The sequence below is a fragment of the Leptodactylus fuscus genome, chromosome 6 (assembly GCF_031893055.1).
Source record: "Leptodactylus fuscus isolate aLepFus1 chromosome 6, aLepFus1.hap2, whole genome shotgun sequence".
Taxonomy (NCBI): domain Eukaryota; kingdom Metazoa; phylum Chordata; class Amphibia; order Anura; family Leptodactylidae; genus Leptodactylus; species Leptodactylus fuscus.
The window spans coordinates 53,745,509-53,768,707 of NC_134270.1; the positions used below are offsets into that span (position 1 = coordinate 53,745,509).

The 23,199-nt window shown below is 43.8% G+C and overlaps 2 protein-coding genes across 3 annotated transcripts in view; one reads left to right on the plus strand and one right to left on the minus strand.

Moving 5' to 3' along the window:
• Nucleotides 1-1,778: 1,778 nt before the first annotated feature.
• On the minus strand, nt 1,779-5,382 carry LOC142210666 (speriolin-like protein). Its single transcript, XM_075279985.1, has 5 exons — nt 5,010-5,382; nt 3,445-3,483; nt 3,225-3,257; nt 2,355-2,497; nt 1,779-2,120 (listed from the first exon to the last, which is right to left on the minus strand). Exons 1-5 carry the CDS (start codon nt 5,254-5,256, stop codon nt 1,779-1,781), a joined length of 804 nt encoding a protein of 267 aa, XP_075136086.1. The 5' UTR covers nt 5,257-5,382.
• A 3,583-nt stretch (nt 5,383-8,965) lies between these two features.
• Nucleotides 8,966-23,199, plus strand: part of ACOT7 (acyl-CoA thioesterase 7) — a 167,383-nt gene continuing 153,149 nt past the window's right edge. The window contains exons 1-2 of one of the 2 annotated variants that reach the window (XM_075279981.1): nt 15,358-15,415; nt 22,596-22,713. In XM_075279981.1, coding sequence (XP_075136082.1) covers nt 22,661-22,713 — 53 coding nt within the window. In that variant the 5' untranslated portion in view covers nt 15,358-15,415; nt 22,596-22,660. Of the gene's footprint in view, nt 9,103-15,357; nt 15,416-22,595; nt 22,714-23,199 lie in introns of those variants that run through there. The other variant, XM_075279980.1, reaches the window with a different exon arrangement.

Below are 23,199 nucleotides of genomic sequence, written 5' to 3' on the forward strand. Positions count from 1 at the left end.
ATCTGCTCCAGGCAGCCTGCAGACAAACATGCTGGAGGAAAAAGAAAATCTAATTTGTCGCAAAATTTTAAAACAACGAGACCTATGAAGGTAGCCAGAAGTCAACAGACTTCTCCTCAAGCAGAGCTCAGGGGGATCATCAACACCATCAATATACTTATTATATGGTGTCTCAGCGAGCTGCTGAGATGTCGGAACAGTCATGGGCAAGGCGAGAGGAAAGAGTTCAGCGGCAGGCCAGCTTGACAGCTGCCGAAACGCCCGAGCAGGCGGATCATCAACACCAACAACACACTCATTATATGGCGTCCCAGCGAGCTGCTGAGATGCCGCAACAATCACAGGCACAATGCAAGGAACAAGTTCAGCAACAGGGAAGCTTTAGAGCTGCTGGAGCGGGCGAACCATTGACGGCAGTAATTTGCTGAATATAGGTGGATCATCGATGCCAACAACACGCAGACGAAGTCGCGGGCACAGGCTAGTACAGTAATATATTGCAAGAAAGAACACATACAAGCTCAGAATAGCAGGTAGAAAAAGATACTAGGAGTCATTGCAACTAAAAAGAAAAGAAAGACTTCAGGATAATTTAGTCCTCTTCACTTAGTCTGATGTTGATTATATAGCCTGACCGCGGTTGGGAGGAAGGATCTTCTGATACCCCTTCTTTTCACACTTGGGATGAAGAAGTCACTGACAGTACTACACAGTGTTATCACAGTCTCATGCATGGAATGAGAGTTGTTCTCCCTTTATGGAGCTCACCACAGACAGTATCCTTCTGTCACCCACCACCTGCACTGGGTCCAGGGCAGAGCTGGCCCTTCTGATCAGCCTGTCAAGACTATTTCTGTCCCTGGCTGGTATGCTATTCCCCCAGCAGGAGACTCCGAAGAAGATGGCTGATGCTACCACAGAGTTGAAAAAGGCTCTAAGAAGTGGCCCCTGGACTCTGAAGGCCCTCAGGCTCCTGAGCAGGTAGAGCCTGCTGTGACCCTTTCTGTGCACCGCCTGCAGGTGATCAGCCCAGTCCAGCTTATTATTGAGGAGCACACGCAGGTACTTATAGGTCTACTATCTCAATGCCTGTTCACTGGATGTCCGCCGGATTTGGGAAACATCACGTTTACTAAAGTCCACCACCATCTCCTTGGTCTTACCGGCATTAATCCTGAGGTGATTCCACTGACATCATTCCACAAAGTCCCGCTTTAAGTCTCTGTATTCCCTGTCGTCTCCGTCTGAAAAGCCCCCAGAGTATAATAATTGTTTATGGGTGTCCACAGTGGGACATAATACTGTGTGCAGGGGCCACTATGGGGGATAATACTGTGTTCAGGGGCCACTATGGGGGATAATACTGTTTGCAGGGGCCACTAAGGGACATAATACTGTGTGCAGGGGCCACTATGGGGGATAATACTGTGTTAAGGGGCCAGTATGGGGCATAATAGAACGTGCAGAGATACGTAGGAGGGGGTCGGTCAAGGTCGTCGGGGGGGGGGGACCCATTTAAAAAGTTCGCCACGGGGCCCCGCCGTTCCTAGTTACGCCACTGGTGGGGCCCCGCCATTCCTAGTTACGCCACTGGTGGGTGGCTCAGAATTTTAGAAAGGAAGCAGCTCGAACATAGACAAGATTGTTGGTCCAAGGTAAGACCAGAAATAAGGAGTTTCTAATTAGCCTCTTCTATGTAAATGACACAGAACGACATTATTTAGTTGGAGATTTATTCAATAAATGAAAACATCTGTCATTCATGAAGGTTGGCTGCTCTATAAGTTACCAGATGACCAGGTGAACATGGAGTTGCCATTCTGCTTGGCCAAGTATGCCAAACAGTTGAGGATAATAAGGAGATCTTCCACCTTTTCACTGACCATGTAGTCGATTATCATCTTGCGGAGGGTTTGTGGGTCATTCATAAACGACATGTCTTCAGTGGTTGTCCTCTCCTTCATGATACCATAGGTGTTCACAAGATATTCTGTGTAGTAGGGGTGAACCTCTGGGTCATAGCCCAGTTTCTTCAATTGATCCATTATATGATGGTAGCGTTGGTTCAACTCAGATCTCAGGTGGTCATCAACGTTGCCAGTCAACGGACTAGTGGTCACCTGAAGGCATGAAATACATTATAATATGCTAGAAAACATTTCATATACCCTACTACTGAATTCTGCGTTAATACTTGTTAAGTCCCTTGTTTAAGACCCTCTTTTACCCAGAGTGGAGAGAAACTCCTATTACTAAACCGTATTATGTGGAAAGATCATTCATTTCAATAGGAGCTTTGTAATTCTCCATTTTTGCAATTTCTTAAAAATAAAATAATAAATTAAATGTTTAACCTGTATGATTTTCTCTTTAATATTAGCCACGCGGTATCCGTAAAGGCGATATTGTTCCCGGAAGATGGCACACAAGATCCCACGGTCCAACTGAAATGCAATCTCTCCAACAATGCTCTTACACTGCTTCACTTTTTCAGGGTCTGCAAATGCGAACAATTGCATTGATCTGAATAAATTGTGCAAGTTAAAATTGCCAATATTTATAGGATATGTACATATAAGCCCCATATATGAACTGTGTTATAAACAATCACAATTCTGCAGCAGGGACTGTAAGTGTGTAAAGCTAAGGCCCATGTACTTAGCTGCAGCCAAAAAGTGCTGCAGGAAAAAACGGTCCGGAAACACATTGCGTTTTTTATTGCATTGCTTTTTACAGAAAGGAAAACTGTGGATTTTCCCGCTTCAATTAAACCTATACGGAAAATGCCAGTGTTTCTGTAGATATAATTGACATGCTCCGATTTACAAAAATGCAGCGGTTTCTGAAATCTTAGCATGTCTGTTGCGGATATTTTTCTGCAATGTTTGAATGGGATTAGCCAGAATCAGGGGTCAACATGGTGGCTCGGTGGTTAGCACTGGAGTCCTGGGTTCAAATCCTGCCAAGGACAACATCTGCAAGGAGTTTGTATGTTCTCCCCACGATTGCGCGGATTTCCTTCCATATTCCAAAGACATACTGATAGGGAAAAATGTAGATTGTGAGCCCCATATAGGGTTCACCATCTACATAAAAAAAATGAATAGGGAGGCATTTTTTAAGGTGGATTCCACCTCAAAACCTGTGTGCAAAAAACTGAATACAAATAAAAAATGACATTCCAATAGACTATTGAGGACATAGTAGTGAGAGGTGGCATTTACCTGGCGGTGGGCAGCGTGCCTCATATTTGGTATCTAAAATTGGAAAATATGCAAATTAGAAGCAAGAAACTCCATTATGATTAGACATATCTATATCATCCTTTTATTTATATATTAAGCTATAATGACACTAAATTAACACCAGATGCTTTGCTTATATATTGGGTGATAGAAGAAATGTAATACTGTATATTAATAGCACGTGCAAGAAATGGCTTACCTGCATGTGGATACATTTCAAACAGCTTCTTGTCTTTGTCTAGAATATGGAAATATAAGAACAGATGAGGTTGAAGTATCCAAAAGAAAGGTGAAGAACCCTGCACTCAGGGGTATAACTGTAGGGGGTGCAATGGTAGATAGATCTGGTACTAAGGGCCTGATCTATCAAGACTGGGTAACGTCCCATGTTATGGAAAAGTTTCTCTCCTTAGGCCCCAAGTGGCGTAAAGGCTACGGTTTGGCATTTTACAGTTACAGCATAGTAGATGGGATTCTAGCGAATCCCATACGCACTTTGCAGGGTTTTTTTCAGTGCTGTATTTATTCAGAAAAAAACGTATCGTGCCCCATCCCGAGGCTGAGTCATCTCTGAGATTAGCGTTGAAGTTAATGGCCCAGATTTACTAATTAAACAGTACATAGATAGACAGGCAGTCTGAAAACACACCAGATTTATCACAGTGGCTGCTATTGGATGATACATCTGCCGTATCTATCCTTGCACTGCCTAGTGACCAGTCTACCTTTTTACCACCTTTTAGTTGTCTCTTCAACATTACTTTGGCACCTTTTTGGTTCATCACAGAGGGTTTAAAGGGGTTGTCCCGCTATACAGAGGACAGGGGATAAGTATGCTATCCTCCCTTTTTCTGCAAATCCATACCCACATGTCTACAAAGTTTAGATTAAACTAGATAAGCCAAAGATGTGTCACATTGCGCCAAATAGGTGCCATGTGTACGCCGTGTCTAGTCATAACCACAGTAGTAAATCTGGGCAAATGTGTGTGTGTTTGTGGAGGGGGCTTTAAAAAACAGTTCTAAGTGCCAAAAAATCTTAAAGAAAACATGCTAAATATACAATCTGATGCTTTTAGGAGCAGCTTTTGCACCTTGACAGAAAGAAACTGTGACCATAGGCTAATAGGCTTTGTTACCCATAGCAACCAATCAGAGCTCAGCTTTCATTTCATTACCTGCTGTGGAAAAATGGAAGCTGAGCACTGATTCGTTGCTATGGGCAACAAAGTAAGTGGGGCCTATATATCCATACACCTAGGAGGGACCAGTCTTCATTTGGAATTGCAGCTATGTCACATCAGTACCCCTTCCCTCATGTGACATACTACACCCCCCCCAAAAAAAAATAAAATAAAATAAAAAATAAATAGCTAATTTACTTTCCCTATGTGACTGTGACCATTCTCCAACCCCAGACTTTGTACAAACTCATTGTCCCTTATCTAATACATATTGCTGGTGATCCATCCTTAGTTGCCCATGATGACCACTAAGCGCGTTGTCCTAAAGGTGGCTTTCCAACCTTTGCTGGAGAGAAACAGGCTGGAGGCCATTGTGCTACACAGTGCAAATACACCTAAAGTCAAAGAAACAAAGGCATAATGGCGCCTCTTTTATTATGTACCAGGTCTGACAGCAGTAACACCCTCTATAGTTGGTGCCTCAAGTTTTAGATTGCATACGCTCCACAAAATGACAACATTTGGATTATCAGAACCCATATTTCATTTGGATCAGTCACCCTAAGAAAGCCCTGACTTACCCTTTGTGTCTTTTTTGGACTTCCTTGGGGGAGACAGGTTTCGAATCTTCTTCACATGGTCTCTTAAAGTGATACGAAGCTCCACATTCTCTTGCATGAGACCCATTAGTTTACGAAGTTTGGCATTCTCAAAGAGAAGACGCTCATTCTCAGAAGTAAGGGTGTCTACATCCACATCAGTCTTCAGAATATCAACTATTTTGTCCATGCTGTTAGCTCCTGAAGTTCCTGAAGCTCCTGAAGACATCTTCGTGGGTTGTCTTTCTGCTGGTCAGAATATAAATGAGCCCAACATTCTATGAAATGTTATTGTAGCCAGGTTGTTGACATCACAGCGCATGGAGAATTCTGTGATGTCATTGATCGCGTCACAGAGATGGCCAGACTGATACTGACCAATGAAACTTCATCTGACAGACTGGTTGCTACGGATAAATGTGTGTCCTTAGCGACTCCTCTGTCGCAGTACACTTGCAGTATTATGGCACCTTGTGGTGACTTCAATGAGTTTGTTTTTTTAGAAAAAAGAAAGTTTCAGAAACCCTTTGAGGCTGAGGCCACACCATGCAAACACAGGGTTTTTGGCCATTGTGGAAACAATAGCAGAAAAAAAACATTGCGTTGTACGACACAATCTTTTTTTACCCCTGCATTCTAACTTGGGCCACACGTTGCAGAACTACAGAGTTTCTGGCCTTTGTGGATTGTAGGGAAAAAAAATAATGCTGTGTTTTTCAGTCCCAGCAAAACATATGAGATATTTCATTTCATCTAAATGCAACATGTAAACTTAACCTTAGAAAACACTTTTATCCTTAGACCTATATAAAAGTGTACAATGCAGCAAAAAACACAAGACTTGGGCCAGACCCACTTGCGTCTTAGGCCCGGTACACATCTGTACACACCTACATGCATGAAAAAGCGGTAATCTTCAGGAAACCCACGGACCCCATAGATTGTAATAGGGTCCATGTGGTTTTCACTCAGTTTCCACACAAAACATGCAGAGAGAAAAGTACTACTTGCAGATTTCCCAGGTAATCCCTTTTAATGCATACAGGTTTCCGTTTGGGGGGTCCCCAATTGGACGCCCCGAATGGAAACCTGAACACAGATGTGAATAGGGCCACAGTTGCAGCGGGTTAGCCACGTATGGAATTGCCGGTGGCTGGCCTGCTGTGAAATTCAGTACCAGTAATGTAGTAAATAAATCCCATCCACACACTGCAGAATAAATCCTCAGCGCAAAGTATCAGTTTCTTGCTGTGGGTTGTGCGTAGTTCTCTACCTTCGCAAAGCAAAGGCTGAAAATTGGTCCAGTCACAGAAGTAAAACCTGCGGCAAAAACTAGCCGATTTTGGCTGCTTTCACTGTGGGCGACTCCATTGTGGGATGATACCCGCAGCAGACTTGGGTATCATATCTGCATTTGGGTTTTCGTTCGGGGAGACTGCTTGGGGACCCCTCGAACGGAAACGTATCCGCACAAAAAAGCGGTTACCTAAGGAAACCTGTGGACACCATAGACTGTAATGGGGTCCATGTGGTTTCCGCTCGGTTTCTGCTCAAAACATGCGAAGAGAAAAGTGCGGCTTGTAGGACTTTTCCCTTTGCATGAAAAATGCGGAATGGCCCAAACGCAGATGTGAACTGGGCCTAAGTGTGGTCTTAGCCTATTCAGGAAAAAGTTAATGATCATAAGAATTTCAGCCATGTTGGATTGTTGCACAATCTATAGTTTTACTGTGATTTTAGCGCACCTTATATTCACCTAAATGTCGCTGTGAAGCTCCAGTGCTTTTCAGTTTTATGTCTAACTAGCTGTTACCCGCGACTTCGTCTGCGGTGATTGTAGAAGTGGGTATATACAGGCGTGGGTAAGGTTTTCGTAGTGTGTATAAGATATGGGATATGAAATGTAACTTTGTATCTTGTTTTTGCTGTAATTCAGAGAATACGTGAGACTTTTGTGTTGAATGTAATTTGTATTTCAGCTGCTATACGGTGTTGTGAGAAACTTTACATAGTGACTTTGGGACAGAAGTATTTCAAGTTAACCCTTTCCCGCCGATGGCATTTTTTGATTTTCGTTTTTGACTCCCCTCCTTCTAAACCCCATAACGTTTTTATTTCTCCGCTCCCAGAGCCTATTGAGGTCTTAATTTTTCATGGGACAAATTTTTCTTCATGATGCCACTATGATTTATTCTATATAATGTACTGGGAAGCAGGGAAAAAAATTGAGAATGGGGTGGATTTGAAGAAAAAATGCATTTCTGCGACTTTCTTACGGGCTTTGGTTTTACGGCGTTCACTGTGCAGCCAAAATGACATGTCCCCTGTATTCTGTGTTTCGTTACGACTCCGGGGATACCAAATTTATAAGGTTTTATTTACATTTTGACCCCTTAAAAAAAATCCAAAACTGTGTTAAAAAATTATTTTTTGAAAAGTCGCCATATTCCAACAGCCGTAACTTTTTTATACGTGCGTGTACGGGGATATATAGGGCGTCTTTTTTTGCGGGACCGGGTGTACTTTGTAGTTCTACCATTTTCGGGAAATGTTATTGCTTTGATCACTTTTTATTCAAATTTTTATCAGAATCAAAATAGTGAAAAAATGGCGGTTTGGCACTTTCGACCATTTTTCCCGCTACGGCGTTTACCGAACAGGAAAAATATTTGTATAGCTTTGTAGAGCGGGCGATTTCGGAAATGGGGATACCTAACATGTATGTGTTTCACAGGTTTTAACTACTTTTATATGTGTTCTAGGGAAAGGGGGGTGATTTGAATTTTTAATCCTTTTTATTTATTTTTTTTATATTTTTTTTTACTTTTTTTAAAACTTTTTTTTTGCATTTATTAGACCGCCTAGGGGTATTGACATGGGTGGGCGGTGTCGCGGATTGTCAGAGCGGTGGGGGTCGGCAAACATGGCTGCTCCGGAGCGTTAAAGAGAGCCTCCTGGAGTATCGGTAAGGTGAGGGGCAAAGTGGTAAAGTATATGTATATGTGATTGTGTGGAGTTAGGGGCGAGGCTGCAGAGGGCAATATGAATTGTGTGGCTTGCTATGGTCCAAAGTGTGTGAGATTGCAGAGATGGTGGTGTGAGTTTGGGTTTTGTGGGGGTCCTGGCACAAACGTATGTGCGCTATTGTGACGAAAAGTAGCCTATTGTTTAATCGGGTGTATTAACTATGTTTGTGGAAAATTTCAGCCAAATCGGTGGAGCGGTTTTTCCGTGATTGAGGAACAAACATCCGAACGTGCAAACATCCAAACACACAAACCCACAAACTTTCACATTTATAATATTAATAGGATTATTATATGATGAACAGAAAAGGCTTCATATATCGATCATATATCTCCAAATAAAACCAATGGACACCAGACTGGATCCATTGCTGTCATTAGCACGACTGTTTTTCTGTTCTTCTAGGCTTGCGACAGACCAAAAGAGCAGAGACAGTCACCCAGATGTGAACATAGACTTACCTGGCTATTTCACATAGCATTGATGCTATGTAAGGCAGATGAGGTTATAGGATGGTTTTGGGGGGAGGGGAGTAAAATAACTGAGAAATCTGGGTGATCAATTTGGCTATCATTACAACTTTCACCCAACTTTCCCATGTTCCAGAAAGGAAAGTCTTTTTTCTACGTGAAGCAACAAAGGAGGGAAAAGGTATTGCCATATACAACTGGCTAGAATTAAGCACGCCTGGATGACAACCCTTATAATTGGCTGACACCCAACTTTCCCAGAAACAGATGAACACACTTAATATGAATGAATGAGTGAGAGCTCTGTAGCTATAACCTTGCTGCAAGGTAACTGTAGTCAGCAAGCAGAGGTGTGTCATCCTATTCCCTTACATCAGGGTGATCTGTAGTGTGAATGCAGGAGGGAGGACTGAGCTGCCTGTCATCCAGCCCTTCTCCTCCTCCTATATCTCCCTCCCCTTCCAGGCTCAGCATCCAGGAACACACAGACACCTTCAGTAGCTACCAGCCATCCTTAACCTGAAAAGGACTATGTCTCAGCACAAGGACCCTGCAGCCTCTGCCATCCAGATCAGCAGGTAAGGATTAGGGGTACCTGGCATCAGATCTAGGCATAACCCTCTCCAGCAAGTCCATAGGGCATGCTGGAGTAAGAGCAGGCCATTCATTGCCTGCAGTGTCTGCAATACACGTGGGTGCAGCCGGCATTGGGAGTGATGCAATGAAGGGAGGGGAGGCAGCTGTGACTCTGCAGAAAGCAGTGGAGGCCTGCGCAGGACACCTACTCCTATGCTGGAGTGTGGAGTGAGGGGCTGGAACTAGGTCACACTTCTTGGCTGTCGCAGTGCGCTGCCTCCACCAGGTGGCGCTGTGTTTATGAGGGTGTCAGTGCAAAGTGCACTAAACCTGGATCAGTGCCCTGATGTAGAGGTGCAGGGAGGAAGTTGTCAGATCTGGCATGTCTGCTGTGGCAGATATCCCTCTCACAGGCTGCTGTAGCTATATGCATGCTTATTACATATGGTGGAAATATAGAGCTTGCGTTGTGTTGGTGATGATACATTGTATAAATTATTATGCTGTGTTCACATTTGCGTTGGTTCATCTAATGACAGATATGAACAGTTCCCAAGGGACTCCATTGATTATATTATGGGCTCCGTTGGGTGCACGTTGCAGATGTGAACTCAGCCTTATGCTAATCTTCTTATATGTATGCAGCTCACACTGCAGGAAAAGCTGAATGATTTCATTTTGTGAATGGGAGAGGACTGTGCAGGAGCGGATTCTATGGATCGGTCTAGGTCCGTGGTGGCGAACCTATGGCACGCCTGTTACTCAGAGCCCTCTCTGTGGGCACCCGTCTATGGAACAGATTATACTGTGTGGGGGCCACTTTACAGCAGATTGTACTATGTTGGGGCCATGGAGCAAATTATACTGTGTGGGGGCCACCGTGGAGCAAATCATACTGTGTGTGGGCCACCGTGGAGCATATTGGGGCCATTCTGGAGCTGGTTGGAGTGTGTGGGGGCCCCTTCACTATTTATATCACACAGTTTTTGTTTTATAGTAGACGTGATATTAGTACAGGCTGTACATTGCACAGTCACTATAAAACAGATCATGTGCGGTGTAAATAGTGAACATTAATTGTTCAAAATTATCCTAAATGCAGAGTCTTTTACCTTTCAGTACAAAGTTATTTGTATTATTGAAAGTCCTGTAAAGCCCCATTCACACAACCGTATTTTGTGGGTCCGTAACTGTCCACAATTGTGGATCCACACAGTAATAAGGTTAAATTGCCGTGTTGGCACTTTGTGATAAATTATTGGCTTTTGGGTTGCAGTTTCGGCACTTGGTTCGTCATCACAGGGCTAGGTTGTCTCAACTCGACAGTCCTATTAGATTAGCCCTATGAGAGTAAATAAATGTCAGACGGTGGTGCCCTCACCCTGGACCCTGTCAAAGAACAGCTGTGATACAATTGTGTTAAAAGAAATCTATTAGCAAGCAAATCAATATCCAACTAATGACGTTACCTTGTAGGGCTGTGTCTGCACTTTCCTAAGATGCCTTTCTTATTCTGCATTGCAGCTCCATTTTCATGAAGATCTGCATTTTTTCTTATATAAGTTAGCTGAAACTGGCTTCAGGGGCATTTCTATTCCAGCCAGGTCTTCTTTTTCCACTTTGGAGAATGGACCCCATCTACAAACTAGGTCGATGATGTCACTCAAGCAAGGGGTGGTGGAGATGGGCGTCAGACCTACAAAATATTGTCATTAGTTGGTTACCAATTTTTTTATTTTTGTTACTGACAGACTCTCTTTAAATCACCAGCCATTCGTGTCAATGGGAGCCAATACAACGTTTCAGCAAAAATATGTTACGGCCTCGAATCCTATTCCAACCATGGGTCAGATGACCCAAACTAATAGCATCATAGTATTGCAAGTTGTTTTTTTGCAGCCATTATAAAGTAACATTACAGCTGTCTGAATAACCCCATAGTCTTTGTGAATTTTACACACACTATTAAAGGGTATGTCCTCATATTAGAGCATATGGATATCATAGGTGAGAACTTTAGGTTCCCTTGTATGAGCCAAAACTCTAGGGGACTTGACCCATGCAAGATTATTGGTGATGTGGGCACAGTAACTATAAGGAAACAAAGCTCAGGAGGGCCTGGCTTTGTTCTTAGATGTTATATGAGCCATCTAATGGATCCATATAAAATAAACTGGATAGTTTGTTAAATATTCCACCCAGTCTATGATATGGGAGCTTAGGCTGTACGCTTCCTATAGATATATACTGTAGTGATTGTACTGGCCATGCACCATACTTGCAGAGGTTGTGGGCCTTGCCACAGGATTCATCTACCACCCTCAGTCCAAGCCTCTTGTCATATGTTGTAATGACCAGCATGTATTGCTACATTTCTGTTGCAGGAGGATTGTATGGCTAGCCATAGATTATACTGGGAATAACTCATCTCACCATCGGAGTTTAGAGAAGATCCTACTGTATATAAAAAGGAGTGAATATTTTTTTCTCTTGATAAATGCAAGTGCCGCAGGCAAGACACCTGTTGGACATCTAAGCTAGGATTACATGGCGTCTGTGGTTGAGTGGTTGAGACTAGAGATGAGTGAACACTGTTCGGATCAGCTGTTCCAAACAGCACGCTCCCATAGAAATGAATGGAAACACCTGGCACGTACACTTTGCCGGTCGCCGTGCCAGGTGCTTCCATTCATTTCTATGGGAGCGTGCTGTTCGGAACGGCTGATCCGAACAGTGTTCGCTCATCTCTAGTTGAGACCCCTGTCATGTGACCAAAGATTTCTGTCTCACCCTGAGACGTCTTCACTTATATAAGTATTGGAGTCATATAGTGACCTGGTGGATGCTGCAATCACAACATCTTGTTACAAGGAAACCAAAAATCACTTGATTATTTTTTTTTTGTGAACATAAGTCACTGTTGCAAGATCCTCAAGGTCATAATGTGACTCTATTCACTTACATTAGAAAACAAGTTGTTGGTCAATGCTGGGCAGGTGCGTCCAAAGTTAGGGTGCATTCACACTGAGTAAACGCTAGCTTATTTTGTAGAGTAAAATTACACTTGTAAATTTTGCTATCCCATTGACTTCAATGATATTTTTTTACAAGTGTAAAAATACGCCTGTAAAAATACGCCTGTAAAAATACGCCTGTAAAATGTCATTGAAGTCAATGGGATAGCAAAATTTACAAGTGTAATTTTACTTTACAAAATAAGCTAGCGTTTACTCAGTGTGAATGCACCCTTACTGTGTAGCCCAAGCCTTATAGCATGTGCTTTGGATAGACTAAATATTAAGCTTGGGAATAATCCTTTAATAATTATGTACTAAAAGCATCTGCAAATTTGTAATGTACTTTGTGTTTTATTTCCTTATCATGTTTAAGATTTTTTTGTGCTGTCAGTCAATAGGAACGTTCCTGTAAAACACCTTAAGTGAGGGCTTCGTTTTGTTTCTGAATAGTTACAATCTAATTTTTGTAACAAGCGCTGAGTTTCCCAAGTCCATAGGAAAACAGTGATGTTGCGGTAATCTTATTTTATCATGTAAGCAGTTTTACCATGTCTGACATATGGCTAAGTGTCGCCACATAGCCCGGGCACACTACTGCTCACAGTGCATAGATTGGATGTTGATCTTGGGCACGAGCCACATTTCTCTACCGACCAGTTTACATTCACCATGTTCATCAGGTTCTTCCTGTTTCATGAACTAAGTACAGTAAATTTTTGCTTGAAAAGTGACTCACAGGCAGAGTAGTGGGAAAGAGGAAGTCATGGACGTTAGGAAGCAGGTGGATTTATGCAATTTTTTTTTTCAGATTTTTTTTTTTTTTTGTAGCTGGAATTCAGTTTTCTGCCATATTCATAAAAGTACAGCATTAATGTCATAGAAGTCCTGAAGTTTTTTAACAGTTGCTTTAAAGGGAGTCTGTCACCAGATCCCAGCCCTGCAGGTAGGTGAGAGTCGCCTGAATTAGACAGCGTTTTTCCATTGTGAATCAGTTCCTCCATTAGTGAGAGATCACCATTTTTGTCAATATGGAAATGAGCTCTTTAGTGCAATGAGGCAGTTGCCACTTTGGATCAATGATAATGACCCTGTTGCTTAATAATGCTCATTTGCATATTGACAAAACATCGATATCTTTATAACTAAGGCACCGATTCACAAGAGGAAAAACACCATTTGATTCAGGTGACTCTAACCTATCTATAACCTATTTATCGGTGGCGGTGGGTTGGTACGCTGGGTTCTGGTCACAGACTCCTTTTAACCCTGTGCTGACATCCACTGTAATAGTATTTAAATATGGTGCCCACTTAGCCAATGGTGAAAACCTCTGGGTCACATGGTCTGTGACTTTCCATTTCCTTTGCAAAGCAATCCCAGTGATTTTAAACCATACAAAACATCAAAGAAAGCGGTCGGGGACAGAGTACTATTCCTGAAAGCTCAGAAATGGCACCTCATTGCAGCATAAACTATTAGAAACTCCAAACAACCCCTTTAATAAACTTCATATTGTCCATGAAAGGAATATTCCTGTTTGGGTAGTTTCACACATAGCAGTATTAGGCCTCATCCATACATCTGCAGACATGTGAGCTCCTTGCTATTCGTGGACAGCACCCCATGTCTGCTCATTGGCAGGTAGTGTGCTGTCTGTGGTTCATCTTTTTTCTATATCTTGCATGTCTGTGGGTCCATAAAAAATGAATGTCAAAGATTTTTAAGGCCCTTTAGACTTTCATTACTAAACAAAGGGTTCCAGCTCCTGGTAAAAGGAACTTCAATTTTAATAAATCACATGAACTCCAGTTAAGACATGACACTAGCAGGACTTGCTTATGGGTTTCAGGTTTACAACAAACCTTTAGTCATAGCATAAACTTTCATTGCTGTGATACATGAGCATTGGTGAAAATAAAAAGGACGGGTGCTTCCGTTGTTTTTTTGGGGGGGACCTAAAGTTAGGTAACTTATGTCTGAATAAATACATTAAAATGAATGGGTAAATATGGTATCTGTGAAAAATGTGACTGCTGAACATATGTGATATGAAGAGGTGTGAATAAGACATCCCATTCAGGGCTCGTTCACATCTGCGCCCAGGTGTCCGTACTTCAGGTTTCCGTTTCCTGCATAAAACAGAGCAGGAGACGGAAACCTGCAGGAGTCTCTCTCGCCCATTCATTTGAATGGGTGAGAAAGATGTCTGGCGGTGAGCGTTTTATGCTCTCCGCCGCGAAACCGGGTTTTATAATCCGGACACAGAGTCGGACATGTAGTACTCTGTGTCCGGATGAAAAAAAAAACGGTTTCGCGGCGGAGAGCATAAAACGCTCACCGCCGCTCACGGCCGGACCCGGTCTGTGGTTTCCGTCTTCTGGCATGCAGAAGACGGAAACCACAGAACGGACAACTGAACGCAGGTGTGAACCTAGCGTCACTTCAATGGGAGCGCTGGAGATTGCTGAGTGCTGTACTTCCAATGGAAGTGGTGAGCACCACCAGTGGTTGCGCTCATGTTCAATGTGGAGCAGGAGAAAGACCCTGCTCACTTCACTTTGTGGGATGACCCCTTTAAGACTGGTGTTTCCTATGCTATTCTTAATAAAGGCACCAATTGGTATAAGGCGCCCCTCATTAATGGGCTTCGGCCTCTTAATCAGGGGCACTCCCAAGTGCCAAAGTGCACATTTACATTAGTCAAGAACTGGCATAGGTTTCTTAATTATAATAGGTTTGTCGGGCTGAGGCATTCCCACCTTGTTCACATCTACGCTCAGATTCCCATTCGGAGAATCCACACATATGTGAACCGGGCCTGACTGCCTTTGCACAAAGTGGTGAGTGAGTCGCAGGACAAGGGATGTGGCACATCTTTGGTTTAAGAAAAGACAATGCATCAAAGATGTTCTACAATAACAACCATCCACACAAGATTTAACCATTCCCTCTTTTCCTGTAAAGACCCATTGACTTGCCTAATCATTTAGAAAGATTTTATCTCAAACTATATGTGCTGAGATGCACCAAAATAATCGACATTTAGTTACATTTTACAACAGAGTTTGCTAACCATATTAGTAAATCTGTCCCTATGGTGAAGAGAACCTTAATAAGTTTTTGGAAGTGTCCCAAGAAAGCGTCTACTACACAGTAGAAATGCTGCCTCCTGCCCTCCCTCTACTGATGTGGGATAAGTTTGGGAGCAGCGAGGCCTCCGTAGCACACATCAGAGTGGGAGGGGAGAGGAGTGGGACAGGGAGAATGGAGATCAGCCCGGGTGAGGCTTAGAAGAATTGTAAGTAGTTTGAGGCAATGCCGGAAATGTCTTCGTTCAGTTCAGGTCGGGTGAGACGAGGCCTTGCTGTGAGGAATATATAAGTGCTGCTAGCATTGCATAGCATTATATGCAGGACATTACAATGATAGAACTTAGTGCTGCGTCTGCTGCAACCTTTTCACCTTGTACAGGAATTCCCCAGAATAAGTAGCAGCTATTACTTTTATACATAGCCAGGGTACCATCAGCAGTATCTGGGCCCCAGACAATAAAACATTTATGCCCCTGTTGGGCAGGAAGAGATGATTTTAACATTTAAGTTAATGGTATAGAGTAGCTAGTAGTAAAGCGGACCCCTGAGGACATCGCTACCTGAGTGCTATGACAGAGGCCCTGTACATAGCTATATCCTATATGTGCACCCTATATATAGCTAAAGTGTAAGCAAATGGTTAGAAAATATTTTCTTATTGGGCTATATTTGTATGAGCATGCAGGGTTTTTTTTTCTTTCTTTTTCTGCGCTCTCAGAATAGAGTTTTTCCTAATGCATATGGAACATGGCTGTAAAAATGTCAATTATTTGCATAGGTTGTGCTTAATTGTGCAATAAATCTGACACGTATGAATTTATATACACTGCTCAAAAAAATAAAGGGAACACTTAAGCAACACAATATAAGGGTGCATTAAGTATACGCTGAGCTGATTATGAACGTAACACACGTTCAGAATCAGCGCGTACAAAGCAGATCTCATTCATTTCAATGGGAGCCGGCATATGAGCGCTCCCCATTGAAATGAATGGGCTGCTTTTTTCCCTATTGGTTTCAATGTGAACTCGTATGCCGGCTCCCATTGAAATGAATAGGATCTGCTTTGTACGCGCTGATTCTGAACATGTTTTACGTTCAGAATCAGCTCAGCGTATACTTAGTGTGAATGAACCCTAACTCCAAGCAACACTGGTTAACTATCAATTTCACCTGCTGTTGTGCAAATGGAATAGACAGCAGATGGAAATTATTGCCAATTATCAACACAAACTCAATAAAGGAGGGTTCTGCAGGTGGGGACCACAGAAAACATCTCAGTACCAATGCTTTCTGGCTGATGTTTTGGTTACTTTTGAATGTTGGTTGTGCTTTCACACTCGTGGTAGCAAGAGACTGACTCTACAACACACACAAGTGGCTCAGGTAGTGCAGCTCATCCAGGATGGCACATCAATGCAAGCTGTGGCAAGAAGGTTTGCTGTGTCTGTCAGCGTAGTGTTCAGAGGCTGGAGGCGCTACCAGGAGACAGGCCAGTACTAAAGTAGACGTGGAGGGGGCCATAGGAGGGCAACAAACCGACAGCAGGACCGCTACATCCGCATTTGTGCAAGGAGGAACAGGAGGAGCACTTCCAGAGCCCCTCAAAATGACCTCCAGCAGACCACACATGTGCATGTGTCTGCACAAACGGTTAGAAACCGACTCCATGAGGATGGTATGAGGGCCCGACGTCCACAGATGGTTGGTTGTGTTCACAGCCCAAAACCGTGCAGGACGCTTGGCATTTGCCACAGAACACCAAGATTGGCAACTTCGCCACTGGCGCCCTGTGCTCTTGACAGATGAAAGCAGGTTCACACTGAGCACATGGGACAGACGTAACAGAGTCTGGAGACGCCGTAGAGAGCGATCTGCTGCCTACAACATCCTTCAACATGACCGGTTTGGCAGTGGGTCAGTAATGGTGTGGGGTGGCATTTCTTTGGAGGGCCGCACAGCCCTCCACATGTTCGCCAGAGTTAGCCTGACTTCCATTAGGTTCCCGAGATGAGATCCTCAGACCCCTTGTGAGACCATATGCTGGTGCGGTTGGCATTGGGTTCCTCCTAATGCAGGACAATGCCAAACCTCATGTGGCTGCAGAATGTCAGCAGTTCCTGCAAGATGAAGGCATTGAAGCTATGGACTGGCCTGCCCGTTCCCCAGACCTGAATCCGATTGAGCACATCTGGGACATCATGTCTTGTTCCATCTACCAACGTTACGTTGCACCACAGACTGTCCAGGAGTTGGCAGATGCTTTAGTCCAGGTCTGGGAGGAGATCCCTCAGGAGACCATCCACAACCTCATCAGGAGCTTGCCCAGGCGTTGCAGGGAGGTCATACAGGCATGTGGAGGCCACACACACTACTGAGCCTCATTTTGACATGTTTTAAGGACATTACATTAAAGCTGCATCAGCCTGTAATATGTTTTTCCACTTTCATTTTGGGGGTGACTTCAAATCCAGGCCTCCATTGGCTAATAAATTTGATTTCCATTGATGATTTTTGTGTGATTTTGTTGTCATTACATTCAACTTTGTACAGAACAAAGTATTCAATGAGACTATTTCATTCATTCAGATCTAGGATGTGTTATTTGAGTGATCCATTTATTTTTTTGAGCACTGTATTTGGTGATTTGTGTGTATATAATCTTTTAACGTGGTTTCATAGTTGTCCATACATACCGTATTTTTCGAACTATAAGACGCACTGGACTATAAGACGCACCTTAGGTTTTAGAGGAGGAAAATAGGGAAAAAATTTTTTGAAGCAAAAACTGGTAAAATATTTAATATATGGGAGTTGTAGTTTTGCAACAGCTGCAAGGCCACATTGACAGGTGACCCTGCAGCTGTACGGGTATGCATAGAGTGTTTTTTTTTTTTGCGGGGCCAGAAGTACTTTTTAGTTATACCATTTTGGGGAATATCTATTGCTTAGATCACCTTTTAGTGAAAAAAAAAAAAAACGGTGGTTTATGATATGATTTTCTACTTTTATATATATATTCTAGGGACAGGAGGTGATTTAGAACTTTTATTTATTTCATATTTTTATTATATATTTTTAAAGCTTTTTTTTTTATTCTTTTTACTATTTTATTCCCCCCCCCCCCCCCCCCCCCCCCCCCCCCCCCCCCGGGGCTTGAGCCTGTGGTCACTTGATCGCAAGTCCCATAGACGGCAATACAACTGTATTGTCGTCTATGGGACATTCTGTCTATTAGTATTACGGCTGGTCATAGAGACCAGCCGCAATACTAATACAGCAGTGACAGGCCTGGGAGCCTCATTAAGCTCCCGGCTGTCACCCGAACAGGTCGGCTCCTGCAATATCGCCACGCAGGAGCCGGCCTGCAACTTTACAGGTGCGGGGCCGGTGGGGACCGGCCCCGGGGGAGAAGGGGCCGCTGATACTGACCCGGCATCCGCTGTACTAGAGAGGCGGATGCCGGGGAGGGATAGACGCCGGGGCCTGAGACATCGCTGCCCTGCCCTGCATGAAGCCAGCGGCGGGGGGACGGAGGAGCGGAATAGCATCACTCCTCCCGCTGCTGGCTTCATGCAGGGCAGAGCAGCGATGTCTCAGGCCCCGGCACCTGTAATGGCGTCTATCACTTGCCGGCTTCCGCCTCTCTATTAGAGCGGGTGCCAGGCGCCACATTCGGCCTATAAGACGCACCCTTCTTTTCCTCCCAAATTTGGGGGAAAAAAAAGTGCGTCTTATAGTCCGAAAAATACGGTAATTGACCTTATTATTTTACTTGCAGTACCTCTTTCTACCTGTAGAGTGCCACTCTTCTAAAGATGTAGTGTAATAAATCTGGGCTAATGTCATACAATGCAGCCCGAGTCTTCCATATGCCGCGCCTGGTAGATAGTATAATAATTGCAATGAGTGCGGTAAGCCTTCCATTGCCTCTATGACTACAGGGAGATGTCGCTCTGAACCCTTGTGGCACTTATAATCAATATAATACATATCCGCGTATTAGTTACTGTCAAGGGAGCAGCAAAGTAGATCCTTTACTAGAGTCCCTATGGAGCATTTAATGAGCTGAGTCTATTCAAGAGCTAAACATAAGATAAGATGATGTAATTTCAAAGCCCGTTCCTATGTGCATAAAGATCTGTTCATATAAATTGCTGGAGAGAAAAAGAAAATATTCCCATAATCCAGCAATTCTGGTAGCCTGTCCTCATATACCGTGACATTATCAGAACAGATTGGACAGTGTGTGGGAAGTTAATTCACACCACTAACTCTGCCCAGTATCCTTCATCCTATCCTTTGTGCTTCCATTGAGTAATGGTGTCATTTATTGTGCAACGTATAGAAACGATGCCCCATTAGTGCTCCAGACACTATCATCATACCTTCTCTATATAGAACACAATAGGTGTTCCCACACAGTGATGATGCCTGCATTATGGCCTCTTACAGTCTTATGCTCGCGTAGTGCCCCCACACAGTATGGTGTCCACCTCAGTAGTCTGTAGGTCTCCTATTGTGTGTGGGTCTATGGCCCAGTACAACACGTATAATGACTGAAGTTTGTCGCAATAGCTATGGGACAAATGGTGGTGCAGGGAGCTGATGGATTTCTGCTCAACTGTGGTATATAACTATATCTGATACTGTTGAAATCAGGACATGACATCAGGCACCTGGGTCATCAGGACAGCACTCAAAATCAAACATTGTCCTGTTGGATGGTTTGCTTTTCTGAAGGTGGGAACTGGGTTGCATCCCACTTCTCCATGTTTCTCCTAAATGCCTGTTATTTTAACATTATCTAAGATTCCCTATTGGCAAGGGCAATGGGCTTGCCCACTTATTAATTTACTTGTACATTTCCTTGGAAGAATAAGAGAGGTCACAAACTGCCCTAACAAAAGTCACCAATGACCTTCTAACTGCCAAAGCCAAGCGCCATTACTCTGTCCTCCTCCTCCTTGACCTCTCCTCTGCCTTTGACACAGTTGACCACTCCCTCCTGTTAGAAATTCTCTCATCCCTTGGTATCTCAGACTTGGACCTTTCCTGGATCCCCTCATACCTCACCGACCGCACATTTAGCGTCTCCGACTCGCACACCACCTCCTCGCCTCACCCTCTCTATAGGTGTCCCCCAAGGCTTCGTCCTAGGACCCCTCCTGTTCTCCATCTACACCCTTGGCCTGGGCCAACTCATAGAATCTCATGGCTTTCAGTACCACTGCTATGCTGATGACACCCAAATATACCTCTCTGGACCAGATATTACCTCCCTGCTGACCAGAGTTCCAGACTGTTTAGCAGCTGTAGCCTCCTTTCTCTCCTCCCGCTTTCTCACACTCAACATGGAGAAAACAGAGTTCATTATCTTTACCCCACCCCGTATGGCCCCTCCACCTGACCCATCTATCAAAGTCAATGGAACCACAATTACCCCTGTCTCACAGGCCCGATACCTTGGGGTAACCCTGGACTCCGACCTATCCTTCAAGTCACACATTCAAACCCTCAATACTTCCTGCCGCCTCCAACTCAAAAACATCCACCGAATCCGCTCCTTCCTCACCCCTGAAACTACTAAGATTCTCGTCCAGGCCCTCATAATCTCCCGCTTAGACTACTGCAACACCCTTCTCCATGGACTCCCAGCAAACACCCTCGCCCCCCTCCAGTCCACCTTAAACTGTGCTGCTCGCTTAATTCACCTCACCCCTCGATCTTCATCAGCTGCTCCCCTCTGCCAGTCCCTCCACTGGCTACCTATAGCCCAGCGAATTGAATTCAAGCTACTAACGCTAACATACAAAGCCATCCACAACCTGGCCCCTCCATATACTGTATCTCTGACCTAATCTCCCGCTACCTTCCCACATGTAACCTCAGATCCTCCAATGACCTCCTACCCCATTCTGCTCTCATCCGCTCCTCACACAACCGTCTCCTGTGCATCCCCCATACTCTAGAACTCCCCACCAAGACACATAAGACTGACCCCCACAATCACAGGCTTCAAGAAGGCCCTGAAGACTCACCTATTCAGGAAGGCCTACAACCTCCAATAACACTATCACCACACCACCATCTGTACAGTCTCCCCCTCTCCTTCTGTCTCTACCCCCTTCTCTCATAGATTGTTAGTCTTTGCGAGCAGGGCCCCCTACCCCACTGTGCTAGTCGGTCATTGTTAGTATTATATCTACCTGTATATTTTGTGTACTGTATGTAACCCCCAAATGTAAAGCACCATGGTAAAGCACCATGTTCCAGCGACCTCCCACAGATGTCTTTTACTGCGGACCAGTGAAATTGCCACTTGAGTCCAACACGGTAATTGACTCGACCGTACTGACTCGCTGCAGCAGGCCTCAGCTCCAGTCCCAACCCCAGATGTCTGGAGCATTATCATACAGGCCCAAAGCATTATGGTAGCAGTAGCAGCCTGTTGCCATACAGGCCCAAAACCTAGCTAGCAGTAACAGGCTATTACTACTACCACAGGCTTTGGGCCTATATGGTAATAACCCAGACCACGTGACATCTGGGATATTACCATATAGGCCTGAAGCCGGCTGGGATAAACATGAGCACAAACAGAATGTCATGCATTCCCCCCCCCCCCCCCTCGGCTTATACTCGAGCCAATAAGTTTCCTGTTTTTTTGTGGTAAAATTAGGGGGGTTGGCTTATATTCGGGTCGACTTATACTCGAGTATATACGGTACATTGTCATTTAGACTGAGATGACCATAGGTTGCTTAGATTGCCCATACATTGTACTTTAGGCTGAGATGACAATAGGTTTCTTAGATCCCCATACATTGTCGTTTAGACTGAGATGACCATAGCTTTCTTAGATCCCCCATACATTGTCGTTTAGGCTGAGATTACTTTAGGTTTCTTAGATCCCCCATACATTGTCGTTTAGGCTGAGATGACCATAGGTTGATTAAATTCCCCATACATTGTACTTTAGACTGAGATGAACATAGGTTTTTAGATCCCCTATACATTGTCGTTTAGGCTGAGATGACTGTAGGTTTCTTAGATTCCCCATACATTGTTGTTTAGCCTGAGATGACTATAGGTTTCTTAGATCCCCGATACATTGTTGTTTAGGCTGAGATGACTATAGGTTTCTTAGATTCCCCATACATTGTCGTTTAGGCTGAGATGACTATAGGTTTCTTAGATTCCCCATACATTGTCGTTTAGGCTGAGATGACCATAGGTTGCTTTCACTCCATATACGTTGTAGTGTAGAATATTATGCAATGTTACAGCAAGTTAAATATTACTCACCTCATGTCCCTAATATCCTGTCTGAATTAGTGCAAAGGTGATATTTCTGGGTTACCAAACGTGTTTCATGTCATTCAGCTCATAGGATTCTCTTAATCTCCCTGACTACTTGACGTTCCTAAGGATCCACCTTACTTTTGGGGATGAGGCTCCCAGGTATTAGACGCATTTTGGAAGGACTTCTGTTCCACTCCAGGTAAAACCTCTTCAATGAAATTCCTCCTGCACAGTTACTGATCCCTGTGTGAGAAATGCTGAACAAAAGGACATGTAGCTTTGTGTTTGGACAAATATGCTGTTTGCTTATGGGCTTCTGAGTATATTGTGGTCACCAGGGTTTAAGTTGCCCAGTTGCCTGAGAATACAAGAGCATCCAGTATGTTGCGGGTCTTGGGACTTCTGAGCATTTCCAAGGTGGAAATTAATTTACATTATATTCATTGTAAAGTGAAAAGGTATAGTTCTGAAAGTGGTTATTATGTGTGTGTGTGTGTGTGTGTGTGTCTAAAAATACCTAGAACGGTAGTTGTATTCACCCTGTGTATATTCATCTGTACTGAAACTACAACTCTCAGCATGCCCTGGAAGTTGCAAACCTAGTAGAGTGGCTAGACTAGCAAACTTTTATTATTAGTCTTAAAGATGTAAATAAGCATGTTTCTATTCACTGACAGTAAACAGA

Excerpts from the sequence above, each read along its gene's own strand:
- LOC142210666 (XM_075279985.1), bottom strand. The coding sequence starts at position 5,256 with ATGTCTTCAGGAGCTTCAGGAACTTCAGGAGCTAACAGCATGGACAAA. Across the intron at positions 3,258-3,444 it reads TGAAATGTATCCACATGCAG|ATACCAAATATGAGGCACGC; the intron begins GTAAGCCATTTC and ends TTCCAATTTTAG. Across the intron at positions 2,121-2,354 it reads TTAAAGAGAAAATCATACAG|GTGACCACTAGTCCGTTGAC; the intron begins GTTAAACATTTA and ends TCATGCCTTCAG.